The sequence below is a fragment of the Buteo buteo genome, chromosome 2 (assembly GCF_964188355.1).
Source record: "Buteo buteo chromosome 2, bButBut1.hap1.1, whole genome shotgun sequence".
Classification (NCBI taxonomy): Eukaryota; Metazoa; Chordata; class Aves; order Accipitriformes; family Accipitridae; genus Buteo; species Buteo buteo.
Genome location: NC_134172.1, coordinates 60,037,943 through 60,052,713, shown reverse-complemented (window position 1 = coordinate 60,052,713; position 14,771 = coordinate 60,037,943). Strand labels below are relative to the sequence as shown.

The 14,771-nt window shown below is 41.9% G+C and overlaps 1 protein-coding gene across 2 annotated transcripts in view; it reads right to left on the bottom strand.

Annotated features, from left to right (window-relative positions):
* The window catches only part of AOAH (acyloxyacyl hydrolase), a 94,205-nt gene that overhangs the window by 36,087 nt on the left and 43,347 nt on the right, over nt 1-14,771 (bottom strand). For both annotated transcript variants that reach the window (XM_075056807.1, XM_075056816.1), the window contains exons 7-12: nt 13,229-13,299; nt 10,952-11,012; nt 10,389-10,459; nt 9,130-9,178; nt 8,643-8,691; nt 7,423-7,517 (exon numbers count right to left, since the gene is read on the bottom strand). In XM_075056807.1, the coding sequence (XP_074912908.1) occupies nt 7,423-7,517; nt 8,643-8,691; nt 9,130-9,178; nt 10,389-10,459; nt 10,952-11,012; nt 13,229-13,299 (396 nt within the window). The remainder of the gene's footprint in view (nt 1-7,422; nt 7,518-8,642; nt 8,692-9,129; nt 9,179-10,388; nt 10,460-10,951; nt 11,013-13,228; nt 13,300-14,771) is intronic.

Here is a 14,771-nt window from a genome sequence, read left to right as displayed (position 1 = left end):
GACAAATGCATAAATCCAGTTGGCTCATACTGAAAAACTGCTGATGAAAAAGGCAATAACCAAAAGAAGGTCAAAACATAAGATCAGGAACTTACAGGCTGGTTTAATCCATGTAATTTACAAACTTCATTTTCTTTTCAAGCAGTTGTGGGGTTTCCTTAAACCCTTACTGCTATAAGCAGCAAGCAGGTGGGTAATTCTTTCACCAGGAAGATCAGAGGTAACTGAGGAGCCACAGAAGAGCTAAATCTTGCAGTCCCCACCAAGTCTTCATTCCCAGAAAATTATCGTTTAGGTGAGTGGGAGCTATGCTCAAGGCCAGGTAGGATGGGGCTTTGAGCAACCTGCTCTAGTGGAAGGTGTCCCTGCCTATGGTGGGGGGGGGCTGGAACTAGATGATCTTTAAGGTCCCTTCCAACCCAAACCATTCTATGATTCTATATGCCTACGGGTTTTGACTGGAAGACAATGGGCAGAGATGCAGGGAAAGTGGAGGAGAGGCGAGAAAAGGGGGGTTGGGGGTGGGGGGGAAATCCTGAAGCCAAGCTCTGAGCATCCTAATGCACAGCAGATGCCAGTTTAAAGCATGTAACAGCATATTTGACCTACTTACAGTAGATCTGCATTAGTTACCAAAGTGAAAATGGGTCTGGCTTAATTATCTTTCAGTTGGTTCTCTCTCTCTCTTACATACATACATATGTCCTTGTGTGTATCTGTATATACATATTATGCATATACAAATCATTTTTTTAAGACTAGAGGGAACTTCCCAATCTGCCTTCTTCAAATCTGATAGTGTTGTGTGCAAACAAGTGCTTAATCCAAGGGCACAGCTATGAGCAGAGGTGGAGGGGTACAGTATGGCTTGGCCATTTGCAATACTTGCCTCCTCGTAGCTTTGCATTAAAGGTGACAGAAATATTGAAATAGTCACTTAGCATAGAGCAAACTATAGATATGATCTCTTACAAGTCACAGCATATAAGAATATAAAAAGAGCCAAAAATGATTAAATATTTTAAACCCAAATCCTTCTCTGACCAATTCTCTCATTATTTCCTGCTGGCATTCCAAAACATTATTTTCATTGGACAAGTCCCAATAATTTTTAACTGGTTTCCGGTCCCCACCCCCCACCCCAGAAACTTAGCTTAAATATGAATTAGCCAGAACCTAATTGAGTTGCAAATTGGGTTGGAAAGGAACATTTGAGCCCAGAATTATAGTTGCATTTGAAAACTGTATAGACATTTAGCATTGACACTGTTCCAGCAAACCACTTAAAGCCAGACTTTTGAAGATATTTCAGGACCAAAGGGTGAAGATGAGTAGTTAATGGAAATTTCTGAAGAATGCTAGACCTTGAACTCTGCAGCGATGTAGTTTGGAAAGCATGGTCTAACAGACTGCATTTCACTTAGTCTCAGATGCAAATGTGTCCCACTCTAGAGGTGGATCTATGTTGACTTTTTTCTGAGCACATCCTTGTTTAAATACCATTCTCTAGACTATTGTGGCTGAGAAACTGTGTTTCAGCCTATGTGCCAGATTTTAGCAACCAATCATTAGAAAATTATTCCAGCCTAGCTTCAAATGCCATATTTTAGCCTCAAATGCTCTAGATGGGTCCCAATTTGAAGGAACGCAGTCACCTCCTAGATGTGTTCTACCTTGAAATACGGGGCAGCCAAAGCCATGGCTGATGCTAAATGCACACATGCCAAGCTGCGCTTAAATGGAAGAAAGTTCAGGGTTGCTATGGCAAGAGATTTTCAAAATCAGAACACAACAGGGCATTGGAAACTTAATACTCATACAAGCCTTTAGAAATGCCAGCCCCAGAAATCCTGAAAGCACTGAAGTATCCCTTAATTTGAAGGGGAATTGGGTATTTGGTTTTATACTGACTTTAATGCTGTTCAAATCCTAGTGATAGCATCAAGTACCACAGACAACTTTCTTATTATAAGTATACAGATAAGCAAGCCTTAGAGCTCTTGAGGAACGCACAGCCTATCTTTTTAAAAAGCATGTATGGCATTTCTACTCTGTAAAGCTGCAAGGGACATCATAGGTTTGAAATTAGCAAAATTTATACCTTATTTCTCCCAAAATGCAGCATCTTAGTCATCACAATACTAGCTGGGAGAAACTTGCCTGCAATTCACTGGATTTAGAGGGAAGCTAGGGAATATTTTTAATACGATGTTCACAGATCAAAGTTCTGTTTTTTCTAGTGGTGCAAAAAAAGAAGTCAGTGGGATAAGTGTTCAGGACATCCTGAACCCTCATTTAAAGAAATGCTGAATTCTTTTAACAGGAAATATATAGCATGAAACAGTTTAATGAAACCTGAGAATCCTTTGAGTTTCTGGGCAAATAGATATTTGCTGGACTACAGATAGATATGGGATTCATTTTTCTCTTTATTCAGCATGAAATAGAGATCCAAGAGTTTTAAAACGCATCTTCCTAGATAGGGTATAATTTCTACCACATTTATAAATACAGTGCTCTTATCTCAAGATAAAATTGTCTCTAAAATGAGATTTAAAAGTAAGCTTCTATTCCAAACATATAACAGAAAAATGCTGCATTTAGTAGCTATTTGGAAGTCAATTGTAAGCAGATGGACAGAGCAGCAGGAGCACAATATCCATCGCTAGACACACCAGTGTTTTCAACATTAGCTTTCCGCAAAAACCCATCCACCTCAAAAAAACCCCCACAGTATTTCTTCTGCTTTACTAAGCCTCATAAAGTGCATGTCTACCGCATTACACTTCATTTTCAGTGTCCAAACTTTCAGGTCAAAGGAATGAACATTCAGCTCAAGTCTTGCTGAACCTTTTAAAAGAAGAAAAGCCTGGCAAACCCCAAACCTATTGACAAGAAGAAAGCCAGAATAAAGTTGACTCATCCCCTTCTTCCAGCTGTATAATTCACTTCTTGTCATTGTACTCTGGGTGTTTGGGGATTTACTGGAGTGATGGCAGGTTAAGGACAGAGCCACGTGCTCAGATGCCTCTGCAGGAACATGAAGGCAGGTATCCTGAGTGATGGTCCCAACATAATTTTTCTCTGTGTTGCTGTACCTCAGCTAGATCCTTGTAGGGTAGACTTTGGGATACAGCAGTACCAGCTTGGTCAAAAACTTCAAAATCAAGGTACCTGCGACTCCCCCTAGTGCTACATAGGGTGGGGTGGGGTTTTTTTGTTATTTGGAGATTTTTTTAACTGGAGAAATAACATGCCTGAGCTACAGCTTTCAAAGGTGTGTCCATCTTGTGATGGACATTTTCCACACCAAGTAGTGTCTCCGTACACTCTTTGTGGGAAGAACATACTCTAAGAGGGATGATAACTGTATTTGTGACTGGCTCCTAGGTAAAGTCTTTAGAAACAGCACTGGGAATCATGACTCCCCACTCTGCTATAGTGCATGTGACAGATGGAATGGGCTGGGAATGGCCACAGCTGCGTCAGTGCAGGCAGGCTGGTCCTCAGATGCTTGCAAGTCCCCCCTCCAAAACAGCCTCCTTGACTAATGCAGGAACATGATTCAGGTCTCTGCATTTGGTCACTAAAGTTTAAGAAAACAGGAAGACCAGGAAGCAATTAGGAGACTTGATATGGGCAAGTGAATGATGCAACTTGATGCATTCCTTCACATGGGATGTATGACAGAAGCATGTCCCCCTGCGCTGGATTACACAGGGGGATTATTACCCTGTGAGATGCCAATGCTAAGAGGGTAGTAAGTTCCTGATTATACAGGGAAATCCAAAATCCAGTATATAACAGCTTCCCAACAACAGTCTTTGAGATGATGGTGTGGGTATCTGAATTCCAAAGCTCTTCAGCCCAAATACCCATCCGGTCACCCTCATGCTAATCATCTGGCTACCTGAATGACATCTTGAGCCTGCTTCAGTTCGGAAATTTCTCATTCACATTCTCTTTCTTCCCTCACTCATTGTTACTGCTCCTTTGCATGGTAGGCTATGTGCAGCATAATCAGGGGAAGCAACCATTCTGCAGATCCTCGTAACTAAATTCTCAGGATCTCTCCTGAGAAACTATTTCCCCACCTAATTGGCTTTAAAACAGGAATTAACAGCTGCCACTGATGTGGTGCTGATTAACAGAAGGGTCCACAGCATTGTTACCACATGTAAATTTCAATTTATACTTGTATATGTAAACACTTGTGTATGTGAACATGTATAAGGATAAATATAAATAAGAAATATATTAAATAGATCAAGTATATAAAATAGATACATAAAAAACCAGAAAAACATTAAAGTAATAAAATAATACACTTAATAGATCTGAATTAACAGGCACACAACTTTTTCCTTGTACATATGATAAAAATCCTGACGGGGTCAGGGGGAAGTCCTTCTTGGAATTGCATGTAGAGGGTTGAGATTCCATTGAAATGGAAATTAAAGCTTTGAACTGACTCTAGTATTGACTGTAGAGAAAACCATTTGATAAACTAATTTTTATGTGTGTCTTATGAAAGAAATTTTGGCAGAATCAAAGTGAAGTGCCTTGAGTTTGACAGCACAGCTGAACAGCAGGTACACGAGGTTTATCCTCCCCTCTCAGAGCCCTAACTTCAAATTCTTGCTGTGGTCCCAGATTAAGGATGTTTTCTGTGAGATTAGGACATAGCCTCTCTGCACTCTCTTTAGTCACAAAACCGTCCCTGGATGTGCTTAGAAATTCTCCTTGAGGAAGGCCTTGCACTGGAAAAGGATTGAAGCCAGTTAACTTGTTAATTAAACCTACAGATGAAGGGTATTTCCCAGTGGTATTTAATACTACACATCAAGAGACAACAGTATTGCACCTTCACAACCCCAAGGCAGCTAAATTGTTGCTATTGTCATTCTACACATAGAAAGCAAGACACAGAGTACAAGTGAGAGGAAGAGGCAGTAACAAAGTCTGAATTAGCTCTGAAGTTTTTTTGCTAGCACTTCTGTGCTCAGGCGACAACTTTCTTACTTAAGGTGAGCTGCAAATTAAATAACTTTGTACTATTGCTAGAGTTTAAACAGAGATACTAGGTTTTTTTATATGACTGACCTCTCTGTATATCTGCATTAATATTTAAGTAACTGCTGTACTTTTGCCAGGTCAGTAGGAAAGCCTGCAAATAGTCCTAGAAAAGAACCTGTTCTTTCCTCTCCTGTACCTCATGTACCCCAGACACCTGGGTGGTTGTGCAGTGCACTACCATAGAGCTCAGCTAGCTGTAGGAGGGCTGTGTTTCCTGCAAGGTAATTAGCCCTGCTCTGTCCTGGGTAGCTATAACCAACTTTTCCAAGTTCCGCTACATTACTGCCACACCCCTGTCAGAGGTCTGTCTGATGCTGCCCAGCTCAGGGTGCCCAACGTCTGAAGAGACATAAGGTTATCTATACTATCCTCTTTTTGTTGTCTTCTGCTAGCTCCAATAAGTGGTATTTTAAGCAATACCTTAATGCATCCCTTTCTTACTGGGCTCAGAACAGACGGCAGCCCCAGCGCCTTGTACTGGTGCATGAGAGACCTCTTTTCCAGGACTGCCTTGCGACAGCTCTGGGTCTGCGTGTGAAGAAGCAGTCTTCTTTTTCACTCATACGTTGTATTTAGCTTCTCCAATTCCAGTGATGTCTTAACTCCTTTTATTTTTATATACACTGAGTGGAGTGACTACGAAAGGCCAGAGAATGAACATGTCTCTCTTTGCCCTCCTTGCCCCAGTGCAGGGCACTAGCTCTAATCTAGAGTCACCCTTTCTGCAAAGGAAAGCAGCCCACTTCTCCCTTTCCAACCAGACCTTGATCTTCCCCACATGCTGGCCAGACAGTTGAGCGCTGAGAGCATATATTTGTTGGGCCTTACACAGTGAGCACCAGTTGCCTTCCTGTGCAAGATGCTCTACACCCATCAAACAGTAACAAGGTGCCATCAAAACTCACTTTATAATCTGCACTCCTTGAGCCATCCAGCTAGAGGACCAGCAAGCTTCAAGCAAGAGAAATGCTTTCTAAACCTTCATTACAGTGATAATAAAATGCTGACATAGTCTAAAACTGTTCTTGCCTACATGGCTCTGCTACCAGCGTTACTGCCAGAATCATCATCACCATCAGTATTATTACTATCTTTATTAGACAAGATAATCTCAGTTATCATTAGTGCTAATTTATTATGCTCATCATCAGCTCTGTCATCAGTGTCATTTGTCTAATTGTTGCTCATAAACGTTTAACAAAGGAAAACAACTGCTAATCTGCAACATTTAAATCAGCTCAGTTCTGGGAGGAAAAGGGGGAAAATACATGAAATTCTCAGACCTCCAACAGCACTATAACTACTGACATTTTGGAATAAATATTGTTCTCCAGAAAATGTTTATATCCTTCTTCCACAGAGGCCAGTGGAAGAGTAACAGGTTTTCACCAGGGAAAGAGAGCAATGATGATCCACTCACCCCCATGCAACAGACCCTTGTGCAGAGAAAGACAATAGACAGTCCTCCCTAGCTAGGCAGTGACACCGGCTCGGAATAAGAAACAAGAGTGAAGGACAGAAGCATACCTGTGCATTTATCTCCACCCCCTAATTGCAGTGTGCTAGAATGATCTTTTCCCCTCAATTATTTCATTCCATGCCAGTGAACTGCAACAGCTGAGGCTCAGCATAATTCACAGTCAGGCGCATTTTGTTGTTGTTTGAAAATGGGAAGTGCTGGGATACTGCCCAAAGATAGACAACAGTGTGGTAGTGATATTTTACAGTCACTACAGAAATTCTTTCCTTTAGGACAAGTCCATCATAAACCCTTGGACGACCCTCGAACACCTGCAGACGTATTTGTTCAACAAGCCTCAGAGCCTGAACACTGGAGTTACTAGACCTATTGCACAATATGCTACAGATGAGGGAAAACAATCCAGGACACATAATTTCAAAGCCAGATGCTGAAAACAGAAGTTCCCTGTCTGTCAGCAGGGTCACTTCTGCAACACTTGCACAGCAAGGAGCCGTACCAACAAGCCTGCTAACAGCAGGACTGATCCCACAGACAGCATGGGTCTCCTCGAGCCATGGGCATGTGCATGGAAAGGCAGATGTCCTGGTTTGTGTCTCTGGCACAGCACTGGGCCACTGAAGCCAAACTCTTCCCTGACCCAATTGCACAGATGTCGGAGGAGCAGCAGTAGTGCAGGGCTATGCTTTTTTATCTTCAGAAGAGCAGCTGCAGGAGGGGACTGACACACGTGAGACCATAACTATAAATTCCAGTGCAATGAGGCATTTTGCACTTGTTTCCCTTTGGCAACCCGTGGCACAGGGGAGAAAGCAAATGGCAATCAGCAGCAGAGTGGTTTCAGCAACCCAAACGTGATTCCTCACCGCTGACATCTGCGTGACGGTCATCCACTCGGGAGGGATGTGGAAGTGAGCGCCGGCTGAGTCTCCCAACAGCACGACCCCTTGTGAGTCTGCACCTAATTAACAGATTTTATTAGTCGCAAGAGCAGAAAGAGCAAAGTGAAACAGAGCATGGAGAGCAACAGCAATGGCAACTCATGGACTCACAGGCAACTGGCTACACCACCCTTCACATAGCTGAAATGTTCAGACCCTGCAGTGGGATTTTTGCTCCATCTGCAGCAAAAACTGACTAACAGGCATATGCCAACAACCCTAGAGGAACAACTGGGGACTGGGTGTGAAAAACGGGGAGAGGTCTTGCTAATCAGAAAAATTCTTGGTTGTATTCAAGGATGGATGGGTTATTTCAGCAGAGATTCTTCTGTGCAGCCAACATTTATTTTTACTAGCCATAGAATATGCATTAAAAAGTACTTAAACACTTAGGGAAATCAGATTACTCAGGAAATTGCTCAAAGCTCTTTATAACAGAACTGGGTGGTGGATGCATTACTCATACGAGTATTTCTACTGGAACAATCTGGCTGGTTTATAATTAATGTTACTTAGCATTTGTAAATTGCCTTTCATCTAAAAATGTTGAAAAGTCTTGCCAGGCTATGGTTCATCCCCAGGATGCTGATTTAAATGTCAGGCAAGGTGAACAGCAACCGGTAGTCACGGCTGTTTAGTAGGTGTGTTACTTGTGCATATGTGTATACACAGGCACCCACATGGCTGTCAGGGAGATCAGCTGATGTCACCAGTTCAGCTCTTTAAGGCCTTCTCCAGAAAAGAATCAGCATCATTGCTGATTGCTGGTATTTACAGCAATGGGTCAAACTGGACCCACACAGAGATTAAACTGCTCTCCTGAATCCTCTGGGTTAGGCTTCAGGTAGCACAGAAGATGCAGAGGTGACGTCTCTGTTTGCTGCTGTTCCTGATCTATGTATTTCAACTTAATAACTGAACTGGCTTTTAACAGGAAACTCCAAGTAGCCTGTGCTTTCCACGTTTCATCTTTGCCTGTTCTCAAGTTAAAAAAAAAAAAAAAGATTTTGCCATTTTTCCTTTCTCATGAAGTTGTAAAGCCTGTTGTCTTTCCCTTACATTGGCAATGACTGTGAAAATATTACAATATTTATGAAATTAATATAAAAGACACATTGTATCTTGTACTGACTGGAAAGATTTACCTTTGCAGAATTTCTCCTCGTAGGGAATTCCATCTTTTGGATCCACGCCCTGTTGGAGGAGAGAAGGGGCAGATGATAGTATCTATCTAGCGCCTGAAAAATGGCAGTGCAAAACAGAGGCTGAGAATTTAGTTCTTCTTGAATGTTTGCCTGCAGGAAGCACAGCATCACAATAATCATGCTTTCCATTACCTTATTTTAATAAGTATATGTACATTTAAATTAATTATAATAGCTATAATTTAAATAATCGTAAGCATTAATAAACAAACTTCACTCATAACTGCTTCCCCTTTGTTTCCTTAGTTTTTAATAAATACAGTTTTATTACTTGGAATATCAAAGGCAGTAAATAAATAAGAGTAATCCAAATCAGTTAATAAACCAGAATAAATATAAAGGAAACATTTGCAGACTAATTCAAAAGGAGGAAAAAAGAGAAGCAGCAATCAAGAAGGAAGTACAAGATGCAACTTCATTTACTTACCCATATGCCATTGCAGTTAGAGTCACTTTTCACATCCCAATTATCAGGACTAAAACAGAGTTACAAAAGAATATACAGTGTTACAGAAAATAAAGCAAGAGGGGCTTTTAAGCAAATCAGAGCCTTTGTGCCAATTTTCACTAAGAATATAAAATAATTAGAAATTCCCTTCTGCACAGAAGGGGGTTTTTTCCCCCCTTTGAATCCAGGAGAGGCAATTTTTCCCAGCAAAATGCAATATTAATTTAAAGTTAATACTGGAAGTTGCTGAATAAAACTTACCCTTTTAGTCTGCATATTCACTGAGGTGAAGTGAATGGGGATGATTTTTGCAGAAGGCAGACCCTTTTTCCTTGCCCTTTTCATCGCTTTTAAGTGTTCACTGAAATCCACCAAGCCCCTCACTCCAATTTCAGTGCTGGGTAATGAGGATTTGCTCTGGCCCATAACACAGTATAATTAGCTCAGGCCTCTTTTACAGGGAGACTCCATCTATTCAGTCCAGCACTACACACGGACCCTGTAAGCCCATTTCAGCTAACGCAGCTGTGCTGCCCAGGCTGATGGCACGTAATTCTTCCAAACCCACACACTTAAACTCAGCTTATCTGTTTAATCTAAACCGGTTAACGCCCAGGCTTTAAAAACAGTCCTGGTTAATAACTTCTTAACAAACCTATGGTAGAGGAGAGCTCTATTTTTGAAAGAGTATTTTGAGCACAGGGTAGAATAGCAAGAGCGAGGGACCAAGGCCACGCTGTTATGACTGGCTGTGCTCGCTGTTTCAGGTGTGCATGGAAGTCCATGCTCAGGCAGCTGGCAGGTATTCACCTAGAAGATATTCACTGAGAAGGGCACATATTTAGCTCTACATTTCCACCAACATAACATGAGGATTGGATGCTGGAGCACCACTGTTTCCCCCTCCCACCCTCCTGCTCCCTAAAGTAGGCAGAGCCTGCATTAGCTCAAGTGGCATAAGGCTTGTAAGCCTCAGCCACTTGGTTTCCCTCTCCACCTTCATTCTGTCTGATTAATTTTGGCTGCAGATGCTTCAGAGAAAGGAAAGAAACCTGTGCACCACCCTTGCTAATGCACCTCATCTCTGGTCTCGATCATCCCCGCTCGTCTCCATCACAGCGAAATCAAGCAACAAGCAGTGACGTGCTCCCTTAGAGTATGGCCAAAACAAAATCTGGAGCTCGTTCTTCAAGAAGCCACAATTATTAGGAAGCCTTTAAAATAATTAAAAGCTTTACCGTCTGCCAGGGTACACAGTGGTGTTTTTGTCATTGCAGTCTCTGCCTCGCCAGTGATAGCCCCTCAATGTCTAAAAGCCAGGAGAAGCACACAGATAGGATGGTCATTGTTACTTTTGCACTTTTAATTTAAAATATCTAAAATGAGAATCTAACTCAAGGTGTAGGAATAAAACCCAGTAAATGGGTTGTATTTCAGAGTCCCTTTGCTAAGCTTTAATAAATGACACCTTGCACACTTTGGTGCAGAAATAAGGCAAGCTGGCAATTTAATTTGTTTTTGTTATATGACTTTATTTCACCTCTTATTAATTCGGTAAACAGACCACTCAGCAGCAGAGCAATTTGCTTCGGCAGGGAACACAGCTTTATGTGTGCATCTCCCCAGGTGGCATAAATGAATGATTGTTTTCTCATCCAGAAAAAAACCCCAAACCCACCATTCACTTCATTCCTATACCTATTTTCACATGAATGAAAAAGGCTTTGCAGAAAGTAAGAGGAATCCCATAGACATTCTCATTATCATGGCATTACTGTACCAGAGGAAAGGCTTTGCTTACCGGGAAAGTACTAAATTTATCTCCATCAAAATCTTCAAAAGGCAGTTTATTTCTCATAACACTGTAAAAAAACAGAAACAACAAATGCAATGTTAACATATGGAAGGGAACCTGTTCAGAAAGAAAAGAACATGGTAAAGCGTACAGAATAGATAATAGCTGGCGTGTCGTTCAAGGCTCCATATTCAGTTTTAGCTCTGTGCTTGTACTTCAGCAAAGAGATTCTGTCCGAAGGAGCAAATTCTGATTTCTTTCAATATCTGCTGACTGAGCTCTGGAGGTGAGGCTGATGGACTCCTGTATGGCTGCAATGTCGAACCTTTAGTCTCTAAAACAAACTAGGACATCAAATCTGTGGTAAAAGTAACTATAATTTATTTTTTTTTAAATAAATACTACACTCAGCCTGGCAGACCTTGCAAAACTGCCAGATATGAAAAACTAATGGAAGTCCTTCTACCTGGGAAAGACCTGCAGAATGGGGCCTTGTGCTGATGGAGACTAACCTCCTTCTTTTGTTTAAAACAAATGGCAAATACCTGTTCTCATATTCACCCCTCAAGTCTACACCGTCTCTCTCCTGTTGTGTTCAGTCTAGAAAACTTGCAGTTTGCATACCAGGCTGCAGCTACACACACACAAAATGCTTATTTTATAGGGTAAAAGTGGATTTAATATGAAGAAGGACCATACACACTGAATTCACAGGTGGTCTTATGCTTTAACTGAGGATCAGAGTTTCATCTTGCAATTTCTGTACCTAATCTCACAAACTTCTGGCCATGCTGGAACATATTTAAGAAAAGTATTTTACCTTGATTTGAGCAATGGAGACCTGAGCCCTCAGTGGTCCCCCACAGTGCTTAATTACATTAAGCTTTGAAAATTACATCTTTTTTTTCCATTGTGACTTTTGTTTCCAGCAATCCTATAGGTTTTAGCAATACCTGAAGCAGATGTTAAAATGATGGTGTCAGCTCTGTGCCTCTTCCTTTTTAGCTTGGACACACGCTAGCTTTCACATGCTGCTGCCCAAGCATGGCACCTCTCTTTGGCTATGGGACACAGCTCAGCTCACCTGCATTGAGCAGCCTTTCATATTTGGCCCAGCAGGCAGCACTCTTTGAATGATATGCTACTCAGCCTTTCCTTGGAAGGTTTTCTTTCCAAGTTTTTCCAACCTTTGGAACTCATAAGAGATGTTGAACCTGGCTCAGAGACCAAGTAGGTTAAATGAGGGTGGAATCCTCAGACTGTATGAGCATCAGGACAAGAAAAAATACAGAGGAGACAGGTGACATGCACTCCTGGTGGGGCTTGTAATCCTTATTCTGTCTGTAATCAATAATTTCCATGTGCTGCTTTGGGCTACTTCTTCTCTGCAGTAAGGTTCAGCTGCAAGGAACTGGCACAGGTCCAGACCAGCTAAAAAAGTCCAACTGCCAAACTTGGGTTTTGTAGCTACAGAAAGAAGAAAGAAAAAACCAAAGAGAGTGAAAGAGAGAGTGCATGAGAGAGATAGATCAGAAGAGTTGAACGCATTCGATCCCACATATGATATACAATTTGATTCCTGCTTCCACTGTCTGCAGGGCTCAAACTCAGATTATTTGTTCTGACTTACATTTCAAAGGCACTTACAAGAGGTTTCATGTTAATCAATCCATTCCTGATAAACTCCTGATATTTCCAGTTTCAATTAAATGAGCAGAAATAGGTGAACAAGTTAGTCTTGGCAGTGAAATCGGTCAAAATACACTGCTGAAAGTCAGCACTGCCATCAGTTGTTTTTCCTGTCCACCATCCACCCAGCTTTCTTAAATACCTTGAGATCATCCTACACTTTACAATTGCCACTTAGTTCATGTTCCTCGCAGAGTTATATGGGTGCTGGTGGCCTTCCTGCGCTGAGCCATGGGCACCACAACTGGGTGAACAAAGGGAATGGAGAAGTCTTTTGGGCTCAGGAAATCTCAGGAGAAAATTGGCTCCCTCTTGGAGGTGTCATATCTTTGAGTGTGTCGTATATTTGATGTCTAGGACCTGCTACAATTATGCAAATTTTTTAAGTACTGAAAAAGCACAGGGATCCCTCTGAGTAATCTTACTTACCTGAACTCTGTGCAGCCTCCATCTATGCTACCTGGACAGTGGTTTTAATCAAGAAACCAACAGAAGTAAAGTATAGCAAGCTTTGTTAACTGAGGATGATTTTTTTGAAGGAAACAAATGTACCATATTCTGTTTCTGGTTAAGGACTGAAAACTTTATACATACTATTTAATCTTCTCACACAGGTTAGCCAGAAGAGGAAATGCACATACACTTGAGAACCCCGTGAAGCTTTTCTGGAGGGGAAGAAAATAAAAGAAGATGGATGCATTAGTTCATAGAGGCGGCATGGCTTGGGATATTCTGTTGCAGTAAAGTCCAGAGCTACACCATGTATTTTCTGCCTAGAAGCATCTGAAAATGCCAGCGACACCATTAAGGATGCTACATGCCAGAGGATTTAGACCTGACACAGCAGTCAACTTAAGGATTTTGACTGAACATTTTACAAACCAACTACTCTTGCTTTCAAAGAGCAGTAAAATTAAAAAGGAAGGAAGAAGCTCCTGTGAAACTGTCTCCTCTCATGTAGCCAAGTTATTTTTTTCATTCTTTGTAAAAATTACTGTTCTCATGTTTGATAAACAGAACGGTATCCGACACTTAGAGTGAAACTAGTGAAAGCAACCCATTGTGGGCCATGAGGCTGGCTTCTGCACGCTCAGGGAGGGGTAGATAAGCCAAAGGTCAGGAACAACGCCAAAGAGAGGAGAAATAGGAGGATCCAGCATGTGTATAGAAAGCCCTTGTTTTTTTAATGAGATTTTTACCTGGAAATCTCATAACTAGATTTTATCTTGGCCAGACCCGCAAGCTGTAGAAGACAGCTGCTGCAGGATAAACTCTTTCAACATTAGTAGACCATAGCCATGGGCCAATCCAGTTGAGGTTCCAGGTAGTGAGGAGACTTCAGAAGCTGAAAGAGAGCTTCTGAATGAATGCTCAAGTTATGGAAACATTGCGCTGCAATGGCAATCGGTCCCACAAACACGCTGCTCATGTAGCTTCACTGTAAGTTCAGGTGGTCTTTAAACACTGAAGGCATTCAAGCGGTCTATAAATACAGAGGGCTAGTCGGTGCACAGTCTAATTAACCGTATTCACTAAGGCTGCATTCAGCATGCAAATATGGAGCAGAGGGGCATACTCATAATTTTACGCAAAGAAGGGTAATTATTTATATGGCCATAGCACTTACAGCTCTGTCCTTGGACCAACTCCCTTGTGTTACACACTTTATATACACCTAAACAAAAATAAGATGGTCCTTGCCCTAACAAGATTACAACCCAAATCTAACATAAAACAGAAGATAGAGGCTGGATACAGCTCAGGAGAGGACAATAAAAGGCTAAGGAGAACTTTGAGGGGGCAGGGGAGTAAGGCAGTGGTGCCACCGTGCGTAGGGCATTGCCCTGCAGCTCCAGGGAAGGCAGGAAGGTGTTTGTTTGGAAATGTAACAAGGCACGATGGACATGAGGGTCTTGTGCTGCCCAGAGCAGGAGGTCACCCACAGCGATATGTCATGGCCAGGATCTCAATGTGGAGAGGAGGTTTGGGGTAGTGAAGAGGGGGTAGAAGCCCTAGTACAAACTTGGTAGGCAAAATTTGCACTGGTGGCTGAAGTGACCAAGCAGCAAGGTGAAGATGAAGAAGAGTGGCACCTTGTGGGGGAGACCTGCAGTGGAGATGGAGCCGTAGCAGTGCA